At 42.7% G+C, this 22781-nt stretch overlaps 1 protein-coding gene and 1 non-coding gene across 2 annotated transcripts in view; one reads left to right on the top strand and one right to left on the bottom strand.

The window, feature by feature from the left end:
- CLASP1 (cytoplasmic linker associated protein 1) overlaps window positions 1-22781 on the top strand; it is a 169543-nt gene that overhangs the window by 42715 nt on the left and 104047 nt on the right. Inside the window, exons 3-8 of the mRNA XM_088168262.1 lie at window positions 2667-2745; window positions 2962-3065; window positions 3592-3683; window positions 3769-3844; window positions 6320-6417; window positions 7776-7843. Coding sequence (XP_088024388.1) covers window positions 2667-2745; window positions 2962-3065; window positions 3592-3683; window positions 3769-3844; window positions 6320-6417; window positions 7776-7843 — 517 coding nt within the window. The remainder of the gene's footprint in view (window positions 1-2666; window positions 2746-2961; window positions 3066-3591; window positions 3684-3768; window positions 3845-6319; window positions 6418-7775; window positions 7844-22781) is intronic.
- Window positions 1271-1387, bottom strand: LOC148223227 (U4atac minor spliceosomal RNA). The gene has a single exon (XR_015804955.1). It is a non-coding gene; the product is annotated as a U4atac minor spliceosomal RNA (small nuclear RNA).

Genomic DNA, 22781 nt, shown 5'->3' with positions numbered 1-22781 from the left:
TTGTCTGTTATCTGTCTGTAGCGGATCTGTTGACTCTGTCAATCCATACATGATTTCTACTTTCTGCCTCTGACCTTCTGAGGCAGGTGTCACTTTGGGGTTGATAAATAAATCCAGCATAGTCGGGAATAACATTTGCTCACCCCAGTTGCTGTTTCCTCAATAGCTGTCCAAGCACCACCGTAATGATTGTGCTAATTTATAAGGACAACAGCAAAAAGTTGTGCAAGGCTTAGCTCATCCTCCTGGCCTTATCCTGGGGGTGAACTGCAGGATATGTTTGCACTGTGCATGTGTTTCCTTTCATGTTTGAGCCATCAGTTCCCCTCACTCTTCCTGGCTTGCGGGCAGTTTGAAGAAGAAATGGATTCCTTCCTCTCCCGGGATCGAACGTATCCCTGGGGCACATCTCTGTAATTGCAGGCAGCACACTTATCTCTGTGCAGGATGCTGATGTGATGGGAGTCTGATCAGACAGCTGTGAATGGTACTCAGAGTCCCGTTGACTTTCCCTAAAAGCATCTCTCCACTGATGAGGATCTGGAGCCCACCCTGTTGCTGGGGCTGTGCTGCCGGACCCCAGGCGGGAGGCTCCCAGTGAGCTGGCAGACACCGGCAGCGATAGGCTTCGGGGCAGCTGGCTGGGCATTTGTCAATGGCAGATGAGAATCCAGCGTGCGAGATGAATGTGAAAGGGAAACAGCGTAATAAAAACACGAGGAAAATTCTTCTTTGGTGGTGTATGAATAACTGATGTTGAATTAAAACTTGACAGTGTTGAAGGGTCTGTTACGGTGAAGGGAGAAGTCTGCAGGAACTCTTTGGAGAAGGTGAAGTTGTATGTTGGGAGAAGTTAGGATCCAGGTGCTTGTATTTAGGAAGGTTTTTTTTCACAGAGACTTGGCATTGAGTAATAGGCTGTTTCCCCTGCCACACCACGCATAATTCCTGAGTGTTATGGAACCGAATTTGTAGTGAATGCACGTGACAAGCTGAGGGTTGTGGCCTGACAGCTGATGCGGAGTAACGTGGGGGGTTCGGCGCGGAGTGGCACCGCGGGTGCCCCGCACGGGCTCTGGTGGGAGCAGGGCTGCTGATGGACGAGGAGGGGGACGGAGGGTGGGAGGGGTGACGGCCAGCGGTGCCGGGAGACGCGGGAGCGGTGCCAGGGGCTCGCAGCACCGCACGGGTCTCGCACGGCACCAGGGGTGCCCGGTCGGGCTCGGGGCGAGCGTTGTTGAGGACGCGCCGCGCATACGCCGCGGTGCGAGGTTCCAAAAATTGCGCCGCGCACGAAGCGGGCGCTGCTGTGTTGTTTAAGGCGTCAGCAGGGCTGCTCTCGCCATACGCTCATTGAGCAGCCGCGCAACCCCCAGATAAGGACGGTTGGCGGCGGCTGGGGCGCGCCGGCCGTAGGGGAGCGCGAACCTCGCCCAGGTTCCGGCGAGGGGCGGCGCGCCCCCGGCCCGCCCGTTGCCCGACGCCCGGCTCGGGGGCGCGCACCGCGCGGGACCCGGCGCGCCCGGGCGGCTCCGACCCGGGTTTGAGTCCTGCGGCGGCGGCGCTACCCAGAGTGCTCCGCGCCAGCCGGGCGCTTTTTTGCATAGAGGGCGGGGCCTCCGAGCGGCGGCAGCGGGGATGGAGCGCGCCCTCTGCCGAGCGGCCGCGGCAGTGCGGGGCACGGCCCCGGCAGCGCTCCGGTAAGGCGGGGCTGCAGGGATGTCCATGCTGCTGGGCCTGCACAGCTGGGTCGGAATGTGCAGGGACAGCGGGCACAGACAGGCGATTATAGAGACAGCTGTGTGCGTGTACAGCGAGTACAGCCATATACCTGTGTATATACACACGTGCGTGAATGTACAGGGAGTATACATACAGATATATATGTATGTATGGCAGTAGCATGGAATATCCTGAGCTGGAAGTGACTCACAAGGATCATCAACTGCAATTCCTGGCTCTTGCACACGACAACCCCGACAACCCCATATGTGCCTGAGAACCTTGTCCAAACACTCCTTGAGCTCTGGCAGGCTTGCGGCCATGACGGCTGCTCTGGTTGTTTGTGTAGAGGGAGTATCGATGTGCCTATATATGTGTATATATGTGCACTTGTGTGTATGTACGGGGAGCTGGGCTGCATTGGAACAGCCCCGGTGGCACCACCTCATCAGCCTGGCTGTCCCTAACATTTCCAGGTATGATTAATCTTGGTGCTTATCCAAAAACTTAGTGAGAAATGTCTTGTACCAGCACGATCGTGATCTATAGGATTTTGAGAAGTGTTTTACGTGCAAGCTGCACAGTACATTCAGTATGTAATGTACCTTGTTCTAGTAAGTAAGCATAGTTAATAGAGCAGGTTTTCTTACCTGCAGCCTGTTATGAAGCTTCTGTCAATCTAGGTGTCTTTGTTTGAATTCCAGTTATGTCATACAAGTGTTTGGTTTAATTTCTCTCAGTAAATAATTAACTCTTAGTGCGTACCATTTTCTAATTATGATTGTAATAATTACAATTAATTAGAAATGCTAGTTACTGCAAATACTTAAATGGTTTATGCACATGATTTGTGTACCTTGCACATCTATACATATGGATTTAGCACAGAGCAGCAATCATAGATGCAGTGCACTCCTAATTCATTGCCTGTTCTGTGCTTGCAGGTGGTTCTCCTAGGGATTGACATCATCTCTGCGCTTGTGTCCCGCTTGCAAGATCGCTTCAAGGCCCAGATTGGCACAGGTGAGGGGTCTCTGTGTGAGTGTCACCATCACTCTGCCAGCACCTGCACTGGCTGCTGGACTCAGAGCTGTCTTTCTTCCAAGGAGAGCACTTGGGAGGCTCTGCTGAAGAGGCAAGGCCAGTGCCTCCATTGGGCTTTGGGGGAGAGCAGAGGGGCTCTGCCACTGTTACAGTTTTTTCCTGAGGGATTTGAATGTTCCTGTTTTCTTTCCTTAGTGCTGCCAAGTTTACTTGATAGGCTGGGAGATTCTAAGGACTCAGTGAGGGAGCAGGATCAGACCTTGCTGCTGAAAATCATGGAACAAGCTGCTAACCCTCAGGTATGTTCAGCAGCCCTCTACAGCATGAGTTACTGGCTGTGTAAAAAAAAGGAAACCCTTTTGCTGTCAGAAGGTTGTCTCTGCCATCTTTCTGTCTGAAATGGCTTCATCTCCCTACACCTTTTTGTAAGATATTGGCTTCACTTGGAAAGGCTATTGCCTAACAGGATACACATGGGAGTGTGTCTCATGGATTTCCCAAGGATGGGATAGGTGTATGTCAAGAGTTACTGTACCAGGTTTAAGGATGGGATGAGTATATGTCAAGAGTTACTGTACCAGGTTTGTGGAAGGTACTTGCTTTCTGTAAGTATGAGTATTGTTTTAGGTAGTGGGGATTTACTGACAACTCAGCACAAAACAAAGAATTAGTCAGATCTAAAAGTATCTTGCTCCTTTTTGTCCTGTTCTGCTTGGCTGGGTGTAAAGCTTATATTTGAGCTCCAGAGGTGGTGTGGTGTATGTCTGCTGGAAGAGAATCTGTTTTTTACCCCATCTAATTTTTTCTCTTTCCTGTCTTCTGCAGTACGTGTGGGACAGGATGCTAGGAGGATTCAAACACAAGAATTTTCGGACAAGAGAAGGGATTTGTCTCTGCCTTATTGCAACACTCAATGCGTAAGTCAAAATTTCTGCAAACCTGTGTTGTGTACATGAGCCTGTTCTGTGATTCATAATGCTGCTTTTTGTTCTTTATTCCCAGATCTGGAGCTCAGAGTTTAACACTGAGTAAGATAGTGCCACATATATGTAACTTACTTGGAGATCCAAACAGTCAGGTGAGCTTTTGCTGTGAGTCACATCTAAAGGTTGTGCTGGTTGCCTTGTTGTTAAATGAGCTAATTGTGCTGCTGCTGGTGAGCTCTGAACAATGCTGTGCACACAGAACCCTTGGCTGGTTTTGGAGAGGTATAATGTGAATTATGTCCAAACCAGCATATTAGTTACTCCAAGGGTTCAGCAGAACAACATGAATCTGCAGGTGAGATGAACAGAAGAGGGAAACCTTTGTGGGAAGGGAACTCCTGTGCCTTGGAGCCTGAATACAGAGGATGCTGCAGGGATCCCTCTGGGCTCAGTGCAGCACCCCTCACCTTCAGAGAGAAACCAGTCTGGGCGGGGAGGGCAAATGGGGCCAGTCAGACAGCCTGGCCATGTGCACTGCCAGAAGTTGTACAGGCAGTTTCTGAATAGGGGGTGGAGGCAATCTGCACCAGGACCTTTAATCAGTGAAAATGAAAATACAAGTGGAATAAAATCTGTTGCTCCTAAGTGCTTTTTGTCTTGTTTGGAATTAGATGCAAGTATGTGGGGTTAGTGAGAATAGGGAGGTGGAGAAGTACTGTTCAAACTCGTTGTGTAATGTGTACTAGTAGCTTTTGAATAATACTATTGGTCGTTAAGCCAGCATGAGTGACACATCTGTGATCCAGGTCTGGAGAGGGTGTTCAGCTGGAAGGAGGTGTGGGTGTCCAGCTGGAGAATGGGTTTATATTTGCTCCGGGGAGTTGGCCATATTACTGTGGCTGTCAGGGCCTCCCCTTGCTAAGAGGAGGACTGAGAGTGAAGCAGCCTTCCCTTGCTGCTTATGCCAGTACAGGATGGCAAACCTATTACTGCAAGAAATTTACTGTTTAGGGTCCTCTGTAGTTCTGAGCTGGGACTAAGCAAGCTGTTACCCTTCAAGGCAATCTTGGGTTTAGGGCTTGAGAAATTTTCCCTCTGTGCTGCTTCTTCCTGTGTCGGGCACAGCTCATTGTCCTGTAATCCAGCTGCAAGGGGAAACAAAGCTGATCTCTTTCCCTTTCTCCTGGGTCTGGTTCCTCATCCCCAGAAAGCCTGTGCCTGAATTGGTCAGACAAAAATCGCTGTGCCAGTGGCTCTCGGTGAAACAGTGCCTGCCCTGGGGCAGGGGCTGGTCCTGGGTTCCCTTGGAGCTGCTGCTGTGCTGCTGGTGCCTCCTGAGCGCTGGAGGCTTGCTGGGCTTGGCCACTGCTGCCCTCTCTTGGAGAGAGCATCGAGAAACAATTCCAGGCCGAATCCAGTTTTTTTTCTTTTGTTGTGGATGTGGAAGCCGTTCCATTAGAGCCCTTTTCAGAAATAGTACTTAAACCGTGATCATTTTCTCAAAAATAAAATTACTAAAGCTTTGTTCTTGCTGTGGTAGACTATACCAAGTATGATGATGGGGGCTCCTTGCCTTGCTCTTTGGGATGTACAGAGTCCTGCAGCTGTGCCTCTGCATAACTGTCCCAGAGGGGTAATCCTTGCTCTGCACAGGCTGGGTTGGGGTCTGTGTTCCCAGAAACTGGAGGCACCAAAGAGTCCCCACAGACTGCTGTGCCCAGCAGTGTTGGTAGCAGATGGGGCTGATGGGCTGGAAACAGAGGCAAGAGCACTGAGTAAAGGCTGGTGTGAGTGCAGGAGGGGTTTGGAGGCTGGCAGGGACCTGCTGGGCAGGAGGATGGGGAGAGTCAAGTGTTTGGGTTTTCTTTGACTGGGAGGCAGGGTATGTGTGCCTGCCCTTCAGCTCCCACCTATAGGCAATTCTAGCTTGTGTCCTCAGGATATTCCATGTCTAGTCCTGGAGGTGCTGGGCCATCTTCTGAGAAGCTGAAGTGCACAGCTCTCTCTGGGTGTTTCTGTAGGCAGAGCAGAGAGTTTGTTTACGTTCTTTGCCTGCTGTGCCTAGTGGAGGAAGGGTTTTAGTACAGAAAGGTGACACTTTAATCAGATTTGTGTCTCTTCTGTTGGCTGGAGGGAAAGCTGTGCTCAGCAATTTCTTGCAAATCAGTTTGGAAAATATGCAAAATTCATGGTGACTCAGGTAATTGATTACTCCTCCCTGTTTTGCTATCAACATAGAAATGTAAGTTTTTAAAACAGCATTAAAAATCAGTTTATTGTATAATATCTCAGTAATATAAGGTCTGTTTGCGTGTCGATCCTTTCTTTATCCAGTAAATGTACCTGTTGTACACAATGGGAGGAGTTTGGCAAAGGCAGCCAAGCTCCTTCTGCAGGAAACCTTTCATCTTACACCTTCCCTGGCTTCTCAATTCAATTACCCACTGATACTGTTAACATGTGAAAGGCAGGGTTGGAAGCTCCTTCATGAAATGTGTGGTAATGTGTATAGTGGCAGCTGCTGTTGCTGAGAAATAAACAAATTTAGTTTTCTGAGGTAGGACGTATTAGGAATTTACTAATTTTAATTGTAAAGATAATTGATTTCTCTCATCTCTCACGTCCAGGTTCGAGATGCAGCAATAAACAGCCTTGTGGAAATTTACAGACATGTTGGTGAACGTGTAAGGGCTGATCTCAGTAAAAAAGGATTACCCCAGTCTCGGTAAGTTGAGAATGTCCTTCCTTAGGTCTTCACTATTTTTGGGCTGCTTTTTATTCCCTTCCTTCCTTCAGAAGACTTCGGGAGCCTAATGATTGAACCTTTTCCTGGGATCATTTCATTTTTTATTTTTTGATGTGGTAAACACTCAGATTTACTTAATGCAGATCCTGTACCTTTGCCAAAGTATGTTGCAGCATCTTTGGAAAACTACAAAAATTATTACAAATCTTAAGTTAACGGATTTAAGATTAAGGGATTTAATATTTTTCTTGTATGTTCTGCATATGTAGGGAGGAGATGCTTCAGAGTAGCTTGTGTTTATGCAAATTAGGCTGTCATAAACAACAATAACCCACAAACAAAATAATCAATTTTAAGATTTTAGTTAGAAAAAAGGAGCCTCCCTCCCTCCGGAAAACTCCCACCAAAACCTCAAACAAAAAGCAACCAAACCTATGTCAAAATTAAAGCCACGCCCCTCTGCTTCTGCAGTTTCAGGTGTGTTAGAAAACTGCTCTGCATCTGCAGTGGTCAGGGCAGAGCTTGGTTAGACCTGAGGAGCAGATGCAGCTTGTCAGTGCTCAGAGGGAAGAGGTGGTTTTAGAGTTGGGATACATGCAGGTGGAGGCAGCACTGTTGCCTCTTGTTCTCCAGTGGAAACGTCTGCTCCCACAATGTGCCTTAAAGTAATAAACTCACTGGGAAGGAATGATGAGATGTGATAAGGATCTTCTGCTGAGCTAGGCCTGTGACATAAATGGGAATGTGTCAGGGCCAAAGACTAATGTTGTGTCAAGTTGGTTTGGGGTTTTTTTTTTTTTTGCTTTTTTTTTTTTCTTTTTGTTTTTGGGGTTTTTTTGGGGGAGGGTTTTTTGATTTTTTTATGGTATTTCTGCAAATAGTTAAGATAAAATGCTGATGAACTGGAAGTGCATCTACAATTAGCCATATCACATCTTTGGTAATGTAGCATTTTCAATTATATCTCAGGTTTTCTTTTCAACTGTTGTATGTTGATGTTGGGTTTTTAAATTTTAAATAACTTCCTTGCATTGACATTTTCTGCTGACGTTTTTGACAGTGCTCCAAATGACCTGAGTGAAGCCAAATCTGTTCTATTGCATCATAACATATTAGAATTTGGCTGCCCAGGGAAGAGTTGGAATCACATCCCTGGAAGTGTTCAAAAGCCATGTGGATGTGGCATGTGAGGACATGGTTTAGTAGTAAACACGGTGGTGCTGGGTTAAAGGTTGAACTCGATGGTCTTAGAGGTCTTTTCCAACCTTAGTGGTTTTATGATTCTAATATTCCTAAAATTTAAATTAAGTCATTCATGATGTGTTTCTCTCAAACAGGTTGAATGTAATTTTTACGAAATTCGATGAGGTCCAAAAATCTGGAAACATGGTCCAGACTTCAGTTGGTGAGTAGAAGTGCTTGTATTCTCTTTTTGGTGCTTTTAGCAATTTTCAACTGGTGAGGCATTCAAATGGATATACAGCAAGCATTCTCTTAGGAGAAGCAAGTATGGTGACTGTTCAGAAATATACACAGTGCTTTTGCAACAAATAAAATGGGTGTTCAGTTTGTTTGCTGTCTTCTTGTATCAGAAGGATTAGGAAGTTTCAAGGAGAGAAGGTGGTCTATAGCTGTCTTCTTTTCCTATTGAGTTACATTAGGGAAATACACCTCCTGTTCTCAAGTCCATGTGCATGGTTCATTAAGAAAATTAAATAGTAATTTCAGAGAAGAATTGCCTTTTCAGTTTAATGCCCTAAGAGGCACAGAGAGTGTACACAATAATGCAGCAGTGTTCTGTTTAAAGCTTATGTTGGTATTTTGCAGTTTCTAAGGGTCCTGGAGTTCCTCTCAAATATGTCTCAAGCCAGAACACTAAGTTTGCGTATTTTGTCTGTTTAGGACTAATAGCCAAAAACCCTTATCAGAGCCTTAATTCTGTCTGCCTTGTCTGAGACTAGTATTTTGCTTACTGTAATAACAGCTGTTTGCTACTGTGTTTACAGATAAGCTTAAGAGCTAGGAAGTAATTTTAGTAGGTATTACACCTTGTTTAACAACAGATTTTTGTGAGAATTCTTGGTGAGGAAATGCATCTTTCTGCTGACAGTTGAGTAGAGCAAGCTGACACCCTCGGCAAGGCCAGGAGCAGGGGAGATGATGTCCCACTCATTCCCACCAGGCTCTTGGAAGTCAAGAGAGCAGAGAGGTGTTTTCTCTTTTAAATAGGAAAAAATACCTTTTCACTTCTGGGCACTATTCTTCTTGCCATAACCATTTTACAACACAGGAAACGTCATCCCTGCAGAAACAATAAAATTAACTGATTTGAAAATCCTGAAGTTATAGAAATGTGATGTACTATCTTGTATGTTTGAGAATTATGAAGGTCTAGTACAGGTTCCTCTGTGATGGAATGGGTTAAAATTACACTTTTGCATAATGCAGGAGTATTTTGTCTGTACAGGTGGATGAGGCTTACAGGGCTAAAAAAATACAGCTGAGAAACAAATGTTCGTGTTCTTTTTTAACAAGTGGGAGGGGGAGTAAATATTTAATCCTTTAGCAAACTTGTTTAGGTTCCCAACCTCCCAGGTGATTTCTCTGAAACCCTTACTCAAACTGAAATACATTTACTGCTGATTCAACTTCCTTGCTTTCCACTTGGCTAGGCTAAGGTGGGATTTTTCTCTTGCTAGCAGTGGAATAGAATGGGCTTTCAAAAAAAGCAAAAGCAATTTGATGCATCATTGTATTATGTAGATTGCTGTTCTTCGGTGTTTCTAGGAGGCAGACTTGTGATCTGAGATGTATTGCTACATCTAAAGCATTGGTGTGTATCGGGTCTTCTGCTTTTAGGCTTCATTGAAATGATTTTTTTTCTTTTATACTCCTTTGTCACCGTTTCAGTGCAAGATTTCCCCTTTTTGTGCATCGAGGTCCTGAGACCTTATGTGATCCCTATCTTCTGTCCTTGACTCCATGGACAGTCTTTCAGTACTTCCCAACACAAGTACTCCTGTATTCTTCTTTCTGTTTAACCTGATTTTTCTGATGTCTCACTGTTCTTGCTTGTGCTGTGGCAGGATGCAATCCCTGGAGTCTTGTGTGTGTGGTAGGATTTCTCCTCAGCAGAATCTCCTGTATGAACATTGAGACAAAAAGGTAGCCTGGGGGAAAAGGGAGAGTGGAGGAGTGTTAAGGGTCAGAGAGAGCACAGCCTTGGATCTCCTGTGTTGCAAGAACCTTTTCATCTTCCCTAGAAATGAAAACCTCTATAGTTGCAGAATTAAAGTAGTTCTCATTTGTGAAGCCAGTAATGACAACATTACTTATTAACATCTTTTGTGTGTGTTTGAGGGGAGGGTTCAGTTTCCCTTAGTGCCATAGGCTTGTTTGTTGCTTCTTCCCTACCCTCCAAGCTCACACAAATACAGCTTTACATGCTCGTCCTATCTCGTGTGTCAACAGCTCTGTGCAACTTTCACTTTATCTCTTTGAGGTTGTGTAAGCCAGCAAAAGGAGATTTATCTTCACCCACAGTCACAAGTTTATTGTGGCCTGTGAAAGACAAGCTAACTTTGTCAGGTTTCTTGTGTCCCTGACACTTTCTGAACAAAGGTGACACTTTCAGCAGTTGTCAGTCACCAGGGAGGATGGTGATAGATAATGCACGTGCAAAAGATTTGTCTTTCTCAGGAAATAGTGGGAATAGCTCAGTCTTGATAACCCTTTGAGTCTGGCAGAGTGGTTGATGGGTGTGTGAATGTGCTTCTCTTGTGGGTAACCAAGAGCAGGCTTTTGGCTGAAAGGTCACTCACAACTGAGCACCAGAGTTGTGCTAATCACAACGAGACTTCAAAGTGGTTGTCAAAACCTCTCTTATCACAGAACACAGTGGTACTGGGCAGTTGGGACAGCAGCTGTGGCTTCTGGAATGGTGGAACACAGTAAAAACTGGTCTCTTGGCTCTGAGACTACGGTTTGGGATAACAGTTTCCTCTACCAGCTCACTGAGGATTCAGGTAAAAGGAAGGAATTGCAGCAGCGCTGTTTGTATATCAGGAGTACTTTGGAGATTAGTGAGTTGCTCTAACTTGTTAAAGATTTCACATCTAGTGGTTCCCCAGACACAAATGAACAGAAATCTTATGCAGACGACTAGAAAAGTTGCTTAAGATAATCGGACATTTTCTTAACCCGCAGAAGAAATCTAATGAATCAACTCTAGTCAGACTGTGAATTTCAAGTCTCTGAAAATAATTCATGTTTTGTTTTTGCTTATCTTTCTATACTGTAGTCCATTAGTGCTTAATTGAGTTTATCTTGAATCGTTTGATTGTTTTTTTGGCTAGGGTTTGTTTTTATCATTTAGTAACACAAGAATCATGGTGGGGTGGAGGAGGTTTGCATAGTAATCTGAGGTGTTTCATTAAGTCAGAGGAGGATTTGGCATGCCCAAGTATGCTGCTTGTTGCTAGGCTACCAGCAGCCCTTATAGCTAGAATATGAAGTTAAAATCCATGCTGGATTTCTCGATGATTCTCAGTGCATCTCTGTTTTGTTTCTTGGCATATAATTAGTCAGCCTCTTGAAGCAAAAATTATAGTTTTTCCCCCTTTGGGCTTTCAGCAAGCTAATTATTTTCTGTGTAACTGCTTTTGCTAATTATGCAGATGCCTTATTCCCCTGGGACAAATACATTTTCAGCATGAAAGAGCCAGTAATTGCCAGCTAGTCAGCTGCTGTCTTTGAGTGGCATTGTGTGATGATCTTTAGTTGGATGTGATACAGAGAGAGGCTATTGGACAGAGGTTCCAAGAAATTCATGCTCTGTGGGTTTCCTTGGTATTATCTGGAAGGACCTCAACATAAACTTTACATATTTTCCATGGATTTGAGTTTACTTTGAATCACACTTGGACTCCAGAAGAGTTTATAATCAAATTTCAGTACAGGTTAACAATAAAATAATTACTGAAAAATACAGGCTGATAAGAATCAATTACCCAAACCAAAGCTATTTGCAGTCAAAATGTTTAGGTGTGTTTTTTATGCTTTTGATCATTGTGATATCCTAATAGTATGCTCTTTGATGTAAACATTTATTTTTTTATGGAAGTCACACAGTTTTTTGGGAGCTGCATTTATATTTGTGCATGAAGGGATATTGCAGTGGTGTTCCTGTGGACAAGGAGGGCATTAAACCTTTTTGTTGAATTTTGACTCAAAGAGCAAGATTTAGGGACAGTGGAGGTGGTAGTGCTCTTGGGCTAGAAGGAAATCAAAGCAGGAGATCTTAAAGCCAGAATTCTGGAGCTGAGATCTCTCCCCCGTGGATACTTGCGTGGAGTAAGGTGAGGGGAGGATGCAGTTTTGGTAGCTGACTGCATGAGTGAGTGTTTTAAGAGTAAGCAAGTTAATTAAAACAGTGCTAAAATAAAAGATGCATAATTTCAGTTACTGAAAACCTATGAAGAGGGAGCAATGCTACTTTTCAGTAGAACTACTTCTATATTTGGGAGGATGTATAAGACAAATACGCTATTTACTAAATGGATTCTGTTTGTGAAGTGGAGAACTTGGAGTTAAATAGATGAAAACTGGAACTATTTTAGATTCCTGAGCTTTGCTGGTAATAAAGCTGAGTCATTGGAAGCTATTTTGATATTTATTATATGAAGGAAAATCACCCACATTTGCCAAGTGATGCCATGTATCTGAGGGTGGAATATTGTTTGTTTGTCAACACACATCCAAGCAGTGGAATTGCAGACGGGAAGGAGGAACAGCTGTCCAGGATAACAGATGTTTTGAACCAGTAAATGCTGCACTGTGCTTTTTTGCCTTCATACCTCCTTGTGTAATTAAATTTCCATTATGGCTTGCTCTCTATTAATACAGTTCTCAAGTTGAAATACCAAGTGAAATAAAAGATTGATTTCATTGACTCAGCATTTTTAGGGCATGAAAAAAGCAAATAAATACCTCCACGTGTGTGGGAGCTGAGAGAGCAGTAATGTCCGAGTGGTATTTGAATGAACACCATTAACTGGTAGTACATCCTCGTGGAAAGTATAAATGGACAAGAGGCACTTTAGTCCCTTTTAACAGCTTTGTAAATAAGCGTTTTATTTACAAAATAAATACCTACTCTGAAATTCTCAAACGTGGAAGGGGAGGGGTGCGAGCAGGCAGGCACAGGGGGCACATGGAGCTCAGCTGCATGCTGAACAGGCTTTTATTTTGGAGGAGAGGTGGCAATCGCCTGCTAGGTCACACAGCAAAGTGGTGTAGGAGGCTGGCGAGTTTGCTGGTGATTAAGTTGCTGAGAAACATGTACTGAGAGACGTGGGGCTGCTCCCGAGCACAGTGCCCTTCCCCAGCAGCAAGCCAGCACTGCAGAGAGCAATGACTACAGGCAAAGGTAGGTGCTAATCAATGTGCCACACGGATGGATGTGTTTATTTGTTCATGTCTGAGTATTTGACTGCTGGTTCCTTTTAGCGGTGTGAAGAGACTGAAGCAATCGTGCAGTTAAAGTGGAACTTAAAAAAATAGTCTGCAAGCATCTGTAGCCTCAGTTTAAGATTCTATAAAATATGATCAATGGTCTGTTTGATGGGGTGAAAAAAGAGGATATGTGCATATATAAGGGGCTAGAACAGGTTGAGAGAGGTGAAGGTCATGAATTTTCAGAAGCCCTGCTGGTCTGTGTTGTTTTTGAGTGATCATTGAGACTTCCATTTCCTAATTGTTTCCTTTTGCAGCATCAGTTGGGAAGATTATTTAAACTGGATGTGAGTACTTTTGAATTAGCACTGAATCACAGTTCCAAGAATGTTCCAGATAGAGACATCACTTTTTTTTTTTAACCTGTATTTTTGTGTTTTAACTGCATTTCTGTAACAGGATATCTGTGGTAGTCGGTGAGGCTGGATTGGGACTAGGTAAAGTAAAAAGGCAGATGAGCTCTATATGTATTCACCTGTGAAGAATTAATTTACAGGAGGAAAGCATATATTTTATTTATTTTGGTACATAAGAAGCCTCTGCTTTTCATCTGAGCTTTCAGAGATGATTTCTGTTAGCCATCTTTGCAAAAGCTGCGTTTTCTTTCTTCCCCTCTTTCTCTCGATTCAGTGTACCTGTTGTCTTTTTGAAATCCTTACTGTATTGTGGATGTAGTAGACTAATTTTAGGAAGTCTTGAGTCGTTCAGTATCTGAATTTTATAGACCTTGGGTTTTTATTTGTATTTATTGTCTCAAGGTGTGAGTTAATAGGCAGCTTTTTTGTAACAGAATGTGGAAATCTCCTGGGCAAATTGAATGCTGTGGAATGAATACTGCATGCTACACTATGTGCTATTTCTATGGACAGATCTTTATTCTGTCCTTTTGGGACATTGTTTTCCAAGTCAATACTGCATGCATTTTTAGTGGAAGCAGTGGATGCATGCAATTACAGAATTGTGTGGTGTTCCTTGTCCACCATCAGTAAATGCCTCCCAATGAAAGGAAATTAATACAGAAACGTGTCTGGGTTGATTCTCCTCCTCATGAACTGCATCACCTCTCAGTGGATAGTGTCACCATCTACATCTGAGAGATCTTTGCACTCTGGCTCCTCCTGTCTAGGTGTTAAGAGGAGTTGAGCATAATCCATGATTTTTCTGAAGTCGAAATTGTGTTGAATAATTAATGTTCTTCATTGCTTATTACAGAAAACAAGCATGTATTTGTTGTCAATGAAGCGTGATGATTTCATCATGCTGGGAACTTCTGAGCTTTAAAAGATCAGCTGGTGGAATGAAGAGCCTGGGGCAGTGGTCCGGCTGATCTTATCAGTTGGGAAATGTCTGACCTCCAGGTCACTGTTGGTTGTCTGAACTTTGTTGTAGCAAATGTCAGAAGAAAAGTAAGTTGTTAGTGTATTCTGAATTCTATATTGAAGCCAAAGTGCCTTGATCCAAAGAAGACCAGAGTTACTCTGGTTGTTTCATCACTTCCCCTAAGCCTGATGGTTTTACATGAACACACAAATGCTCTTTTGGCAAAGTTTTGGTGTAATTAAGAAGAACCACTTTACTGCCAACGTCACTAACAGACATGCATAAAATACAGGCTGAAGGAGTGGGCAGTTAAAGGATGAGATGCTGCTCTTTAGTGTGGGCTTCATGAGTAAAAGATTAACGTGCACCATTCCATTATTACTAGTGGAAGTTAAATGCATAAATGTCCTCCACATCTGGAGATTAATTTCTTCATGCAGGGCCTGTTCTCTTCTTCCCCACTGGTAAAATACCTTGTGTACCTGAGAAACCTCAGTGGTTGCCTCAGAGAATACATGCAATTTAGAACATATGGCAAGGATGAATTTATAGTCCAGTGTTCATAAAGAATTAGAATGAAAAAATCCTACAGCCTTCCCTCCCATGGAAACTGCAGTAACATCTTGTACAGCTTTGGAGGTGGTCACAATTCAGGAATGCTTAGTAGTTTGCTGTTTTCTCTGCTGTGGTATTTTCTTTCAATTTCTTTCACGTGTTTTGGTGTCAGGTTGGTTTCACCTCTAAAACAAATCCTTAAATTTGCAGTGGTCATTGTCTTTAAAATCTCTGCACCAGTTTCCTGCTATCTTCTGTGCTGTTTTTTCCAGCTGGCTTTTCTTTGTGGATGTTCTGTCAGAAAGAGCTTGCGGTCAAAGATCAAGCAATATTAACTCAGTGACATTTTTGCATGAAAGGACTAACTAAATCTTATGGTTTTGATCACTTAGCTTTGTCATTTATTGCACAGAATCTTCTGGGGCAGGTTTATCAGTAGGATGGTTCATACATATGCTCGTGCACACACATATTGATCACTGTGAGCACAGCAGTGATTTTAAGTCACTCTTTTAATTCTCAGCAATTCTCTGAGAGATGGGAGTATTAGCTATTCAGATATTGTAGAGGAAGACTGCCACACTAAAGGGCAGTCTGGTGGGAGTAAGAAGTATCCCATAGTTGTACACTGTGCAGATTTGTGAAGTTTATTTGGGATGTGTTTGTATTTCACACACACTGACTTCAATACTTGTTGGGGCGACAGAGTAGAGTACTTCAGTGAGCACAAGTGAAGGTATTACAAACTTTCTGCTCCTATGACAATAATTACAGAATTGGTCTTGATTTAGAAGTCCTTGCCTGAGGCTCAAAAATAGTTCTATTTCCACAAAAGTGGTGGAGGAGTAGGTGTCTGTCTTTCCCCTTTCTATATGCTGGCTGGGTGCTGGAGAGTAGTCTAATAACTACTTTTAAATTAATGCTCTGGGCTGTTTTTATATAGAATCACTGTCCCAGTTAGAATTCAGTTGCTGTCCTTAATCAGCAACCTCACTGGTGGCCAAAGGCTGCTTGGGAAAGAGTTGAAATTTCTTGCACATCTTGTGGAGCACTTTGATAAATTCTGTGCTGCTGCTCTCATTTATTTGATGAGATTTATTTTCAGGTTGAGTGTGTAACAAGTGGACTGAGTTTAGCTGCTGTAATTAGCAGCCTCTGAGGACAGCAGTCACTCTGTGGTAATTGGTAAAATACAGGATAGGCTTTTATGGGCAACAGAAGTACATGAAACGTGTTTCTCCTATCAGCAAAAAAAACCCTATCCCTATCCTTGTGCATTGTAACTAACCACAGTAGCTGCAGCTTCCATAACTGTGAGGTTTTATTAAAGTGTCTAGACTGAAGAGCACCTGGTTGATTTCTAAAGAACCTGAGACCAAATGCTTGGAGGCTTGAAGGTCTTGTACCTAGTTAGTTTTCATTTCAGATCATTGGCCTTAGGCTGGATGAGATTAGAGTGCTGAGCCCATTTCTGAGGAAGACTTACTAATACAGATGGTATTCCCAGTTTTAACATGCAGTGGTAGAACAAAACCTGCTGTTACAGCCATGTGAGTTGGGGACATGAAGAGGAGCTTTTTTTCAAAATGCAGGAGTGGACAAGAGTTGGTTTGTTACTCCAGAGGGAAGTACAGGGAAGGCATTGTCTGTTCTTGGCCCTGGTCTGGCATTACACTGCCTTCCTCCTCTGTTATGTTTGGCTGAAGTATTTTGTTTGTAGCTCAGATATAGTGATGTGAAATAGAACAAAACAGAGCTATAATAAGTAAATGCATGCTATTTTTGTAGTATTAAGACAGCAAATACTGCATAATGACTGGGTTTCTTCTGCCTGCTGAAGGATTTAATTCTGCCCTGCTACTCTGTCAAAAGAATCCTTTTGTTGCATTGTGCAAAGCAGTTTGAGTCTCTTTTTTTGTTTATTCCCCTGAAGCCCCAAAGCTGCAGACAGCCCTGAATAATCCTGGCTGCTGCTTTGCAGTTGGCCTTCAGAGTCGGGCCAGGTGAATTTTATCACAAACAATACATTAAAGAGGAAGAGAGAAATACCTGCATTCACTGTTGTCATCTGAACTGCTTTTGTCAAGAATGGCAAAACCTATAGCAACCACATTTCCCGAGCTGTTCCCTATCCTGTCACATGCCTAACCTGCCTTTCCTCAGAGCTTGTCAACACACCACAAAATCCTTTAGATTCTTTACATGGATGTTTCTGGTATGAGATGCAGATGCTAATGTCTAAGGAATATGAGACGTATCTGGGCTTCATTGGAGATGAATGCTTGATTGCAGAGGAAGAAGAGAGAAATTTAGACTATTTTTTTTACTGCAGATCTGCTCCCTTTGATACTAATGGACTCTTTCTAATGATTTCAATGGGAAATAAACAGGCCCCTTGGTAAATTGCTGGTAGACTATGTTGTAAAAAGCCTTGTCATGAGTATTTTAGGCATGACTGCTCCTAGCCTTCCAGAGGGAAGGGGGAGATAGAAGCTTTAGGTATGAAACAGTGTTGGCACTGCTTCTGCTAGTGTTGATGCAGTTGGCAGCATTGGTGCTGCCTTCACCCCTATGTAGTGAGACTGTTCCCTTTGGCTGTGGTGAGGGTAGAGGAAAGGTGTGTACATCTTTAAGAAATGCATATTTTTCACATACGTCTCTCCTGAGTAATGGGACTCCTGTCCAGTGGAGCACTGGCTCATAATGAGACCTGACATTTCTAATTAGGGCTGCTTTATGAAGAATGGGTCTAACTCTGTTCTTCATCATTTATGATTCTTCCCCAGAACTCCCCCCAGCTCCTGCTGGGATCAGGGGCAATCCTGGAGGCAGCCCTGGAGAGGCAGGGCTGGGCACACTTCTTCCTGCTGCAGCTCTGCCACTGCACTTCAACTCCAATTTATGCTCCTGCTGTTTGAGCCCTGTGCAGGGCAGGAGCTGAATCTGCAGAGGGCTCTAATCACATGGAGCTTCTGTGATGTGGAGGGACAGTCACGCTTCTTTTCACTGGAGACTTAAATAAGATCCGATCCCAAGCTTCCACAGGCAAAATATTTATGCACCAGCACACTGAAACTTATTCTCTGCTCATTCCCCTTTTAGAAGCTGCATACTTGTCTCTAGTGCTTTCCTTAGTGCTTTCCTTAGATGTCTTTTTTTTTTTTTCTTTCTTTTCTTTTTGATGTGTGCACTGGATTTTGTCTCACTGCAGTGGGATTTCTCCAAAGATTCTGTATTGGGTCTTTGTATGCTCTGTGCTCCATGCTTGCTGCTTCCCTTGATGGCACTGTCTGCAGCCTATTTATTATCATGGGTTCTAAAGCAGTCTTGTCCCTATTTCTGTCCTAACTATTTCTTGTTTGTAACAGCACATTATAAGGAGCTCTGTTCATGCTGCCTGTGAAAGTGTGGGAGAAGTGGCAGAATACTGGGGCCCTGGGAGCTTTGTGACAGAGGTGGCTGTGCCAGGTCCTTTGTCTTTTGTATGAACCAAGCCAGGTGCTCCACCAGCTGCAGCAGAATGTTCCCTTCAGGATCTCCAGTGCAAGCATGTTACATTTGGTCCTTTCCACAGCTTCTTCCCAGGAAAGCTGGATCTCAGCCATCTGAAACACCATGTTTTACATGCCCTAAAAATGGTAAATGGCTCCAGTTAAAGGTGAGAATGTACCTGGACTGTGTTTGATGGTGCTCTGCACCCTTGGCCAGCATTGGTCTGACCAGTATTTGAAAGCAGATGATCTCTGCTCCCTTACGGCATGGCAGGGGTTTGTGAAACTCCACACAGGACAAATGCAAGTAAAAAGCTGTGACGAGCAGCTCTTTTTATGAATTTTGGGCTAGAATCTTGACTTTCCTGTACCTATAATGCATAGACCACTAATTCCAGAAAACCTCTGAATTTAGAAGCAAGATTTTTTTCATCAAGAGGTTTTTAGTTGGTTGTACTTGAGGTACTGAGAGGACAGCCCTATGCTTGAGGGTTTTTCCCATGAGTTGATATTTTTCTTCACTTGGAAGATAGTGAGTGAAACAGTGGAAGAGGTTGCCCAGAGGATCTTAATCTGTGGAGGTTTTAAAAATTAGTGTGGATGTGGCCTTGAGCAATACAACTTTGTCAGCCCTGCTTTTGGAAGGAGAATGGGTCACTTGACCTTCAGAGGTCCCTTTTAACCTAAATTATGCCATTATTTTATTTTTTCTCCTATAGGATGCATTAGTTATGGAAGATCTTCAAATAGATTCAGTGTCTTTTTTACTCAGTACTTTCTAGCTGTGTATGTCAGTAAGCTGAAGGCAAGATTTGCCAGTGTCATTTGAGATTGTGTTCTGTTATTCAGCTCTTCAGTTTATCAAGAGTGGTAACAGGGCTAAAGGCAGAAGAGAATGTGACCTCAGCTAACAACACAACCTGATGTCAGCATGAAAAGGCTGCAAGCCATAACAAAGGCACTTCTATAAATGGCAGCCTGTATCATTTAATGCACATCCTCTGCTGATTTGGTGTTATGCTAGAATGGGTGATAATGCTTCACTTCAGTTTTATTGGTCTGTCATCAATGTGACTGTCAAGTTGCATATGGGCATTTTCAGTGAGGCATTAAGATGCAAATTATCTTTGATTTTAATATTAAGAATTTAAAGCTTGATATTTAAATGTGGATATTTAAATGTGGATAATTGTTTATGTTTTCTAATTGTTATGTAAGAGCAGTTTGCGACAAATTAGTAGGTGAGCTGTGTTTTGTGCAATTTAATCTTCATGCCATTCTTCAAAATACTAATATTAGGACTCTTCTGAAACTTGTAATGGTAAGCTTTATTTTGCAGACATTGTTCTGTGTTCCTCTTCCCTATGTAGACAACCTAAATATTTCTTGTAACTCAGGATGTTTGAATTAATTTTCTGCATCTCAGTTAGGTTTTTTACCTTCTTTCCTTGTAATGTTTCGAAAAGAAAGCTAAGTAAGCCTGGTTTAAATGTAATCTAGATGACTAACCTCGATCACCTCAACAACCCCACCCGTATTCTAGGCAGTGGTTCTTTGTGTCAGTGGGAGAGGTTTTCCAGATGAATTAGAATGACCTTGTTTCAAATATTTAAAAACTAAACACAAAGTGACAATAAAAAAGAGGGACTGGAACCCATCCTCTCAGTTCTGCTTTTCAGCAAATACTTCATCAATTCAGTCTACAGGTTGTAAAGACAAGGGAGTGTGTAGGGGGGACCCTTTGCACAGGCAAAGAGGCAAGGCAAACAGTTCGAGTCTATGCTAATTGAAGCACTGGCTTCTTGTGGACATCCGTATTTAAAGGTTTTATAGTTAAACAAACCTGGTCTTACTTGCTTTCAGTCTCTGAGCAAAACTAAAAGTGAATCTATTGTTGTCTGTTACATGCTGTACTTCACATGAGCTGCTTCCTCTGTTTGCTAATTCTTCTTTAAGTGAAGGCAAGCACAGATGGTTGCTAAAGAGAAGCAGATGATTCTCCAGCATGGTGGTGTGTTTGCAGGAGTGAGACTTGGGAAGGCCTAAGGCTGATTTGTTGTCATTGCTTTGAGTTTGAAATTTTCATTTAGAAAGTTGAAATTCCAAAGTTTTGCCACCATCTTTAGTGTGCGGTGTGATTCATTTATGGCTTTTTAAATTCTAGCAAGATGCTGGTTGACCTTTCAGTCATTTGTTGTTAAGAAGCCATGCTTTACCTGTTTACCTTAACAAGAATGGGACGAATCAGGCATGAATGGACAAGTTCACATAGGACACACATGAATTCCATAGGAGATGTAGGGGTTCTTGTCTCCATAGTGCCAGGAGGCAAAGTTGTTCTCATCCCTTCACAGGCTCTTCCGACTAAATCATGCCAAGAGACTCTCACCAGAAGGGGTGAGTGTAATTCCATCTTTTTAGCTCAACTGACATAATTTAGCTGGACTGAAAGGCCCCTAGGTGCTGGTTAATATGCAGGATAATGGTTCAGAGCTTGCATCCCTGGCTGGCTTGTGGCTTCTAAGCATGGATTCAGTGTTTGACAGCATCTAGGAAGCTGATGGGATGTGCACTATATCCAATGACCCGGGATGCTGCTGGTTACTGATTGCTGCAGGCTACCACAGTAGTGGTAAAGAGCTGTTGTGTAACTGAGCCATTCAGTTCCATTCTGGACAAAATAATAATTCTTGCTACTTGAAATTAAGGTAAGTGATCTGTAATGGAGGTGAGCAGTTCAGGTGGCTCAAGCTGGTTAACAGTGGTAGCATCAGATGAACCAGGCTGATCCTGCTCTCATGTTTTGGGAGGCCTCAAATATTTTTTCTCTCTGAATAAACTGTTACCTGGTAAAGAAGTTGACCACATATGAAGAATAATCATGCCTAGGCAGAAATGTCTTACTTCTATAGTACCTGCAAGTGTACAGGACCTTCAGCACTGCTGCTTGTGAAAGGAATTAAGTGATCAAGCTGTGACTGGTACTTGGCTTCTCCAGAAATGCTGAAGGTTTATGTACATTTGAGCATAGAATTTGGGTTTAGAGATTTGATAAGACATAATTTCCCCCTACACTTTATTCCTATTTCTTCTGCATTTTGTTTGCATCTGGAGGCAGGGTGCTGCAAACTGCTCACTTGCCCCTTGTGCTTGTTTTTCAGTAACAGCTGCTGACAGATGGCAGTGCCCTGTGAGCATTCCCTGTTATTTGTGTTAAACAACAAAGCAGCAGCAGCCTATATTGTCTGCTAAAAATTACTGAATTGAGTGGAGAAAGATACGGCTTTTTCTTCTTGGTCGGCTTCACATTTTCTGACGTGCAACTACTGATAGACTTCTTTGTTTTCTTTGTGTTATAGTCAACTGTTCATGAAAAATTTTTTTGTGTTCCTACTGGTTCTTCAGATAGTCTAAGCGATGCCTGGAAACACCTGCTAATAATAAAATCTTGCTAATTTGGTGCTCATAACTGCCTCTGCTTTCACACCTCCTCTGTGCTATAACCACTTGCATACCTGATTAAGTCATGGATTTTGTGAGCATTTTTCAGTGTGTCAACAGATAGTAATCCTGCCTGTCAAAGTGAGTACTAACACTTTGTTACACAGAGTGTAACACCTGGTCACTCCTGCTTCTAGTTTGTGAAAATATAAAGCAAATGCGTGAGAGTCTGGAATCTGACTGTTGATCTTAAGCAATATTGTAACTTAAAAAGAATTTACTTGTGCATCAAGATCCTTTTACTTGGTGAATGAATAAATAGAAATAGTGAGTCTTAGCTCTCAAACAATTTTTACAGCTGATTCAAGTGTGCTTTGGGACAAATGTATTTGCATGCCTGTGAGTCACTGTGAAAGCCTCAAAGTTGAAGGTTCAGAAATCAAACTCTCAGATAAAGTCTGTGACTAGTTGTTATCATTTGAAGATTGATTTCAGTGTCTCTTCCAGCTGGTAGAAGGAAGGTCTTGGTGTTACCTGGAATCCTGATGTTGCTACACAATAATAAGTAATAATAAAAAAGAATAATGAATAAATTAATAATGATAATAAACACAAGCCATTATTTTTTATAAATAAATAATATTATTTATAAATAAATATTAAAATTTATAAATATAATAGTATATATTTAGTATATAATAAAAGTGTATTTTGCTTTGCACATGTGATTGGGAAGCTGTTGTGAAATGAGTGATGTGGAAGAATGACAAGTAAGAAGATGCATATACACCAGTCTGTGGGATGGCTCACAAAGCACAGAATGTGTGAATTCCTGTTATGTGTTTTGTAAGAATTTCTCTATTCCTTTGTCTACTTGCTATCTGTCCTTCCCTGTGTGTTGTAGAAATTTAATCTCTACCTCTCCTCTGTACTTTCCAGAGCCTATTTCCATTTCCCCAAACTTTAACTCAGGCAATGTGCATCATCAAGTATCATACTAAGCTCTGGTTACCTAGATTTTGT

Source organism: Sturnus vulgaris, chromosome 7 (assembly GCF_052056855.1).
Source record: "Sturnus vulgaris isolate bStuVul1 chromosome 7, bStuVul1.hap1, whole genome shotgun sequence".
In the NCBI taxonomy this organism is placed as follows: Eukaryota; Metazoa; Chordata; class Aves; order Passeriformes; family Sturnidae; genus Sturnus; species Sturnus vulgaris.
The sequence above is the reverse complement of the archived record's forward strand: the minus strand, read 5'-3'. Positions and strand labels throughout refer to the sequence as shown.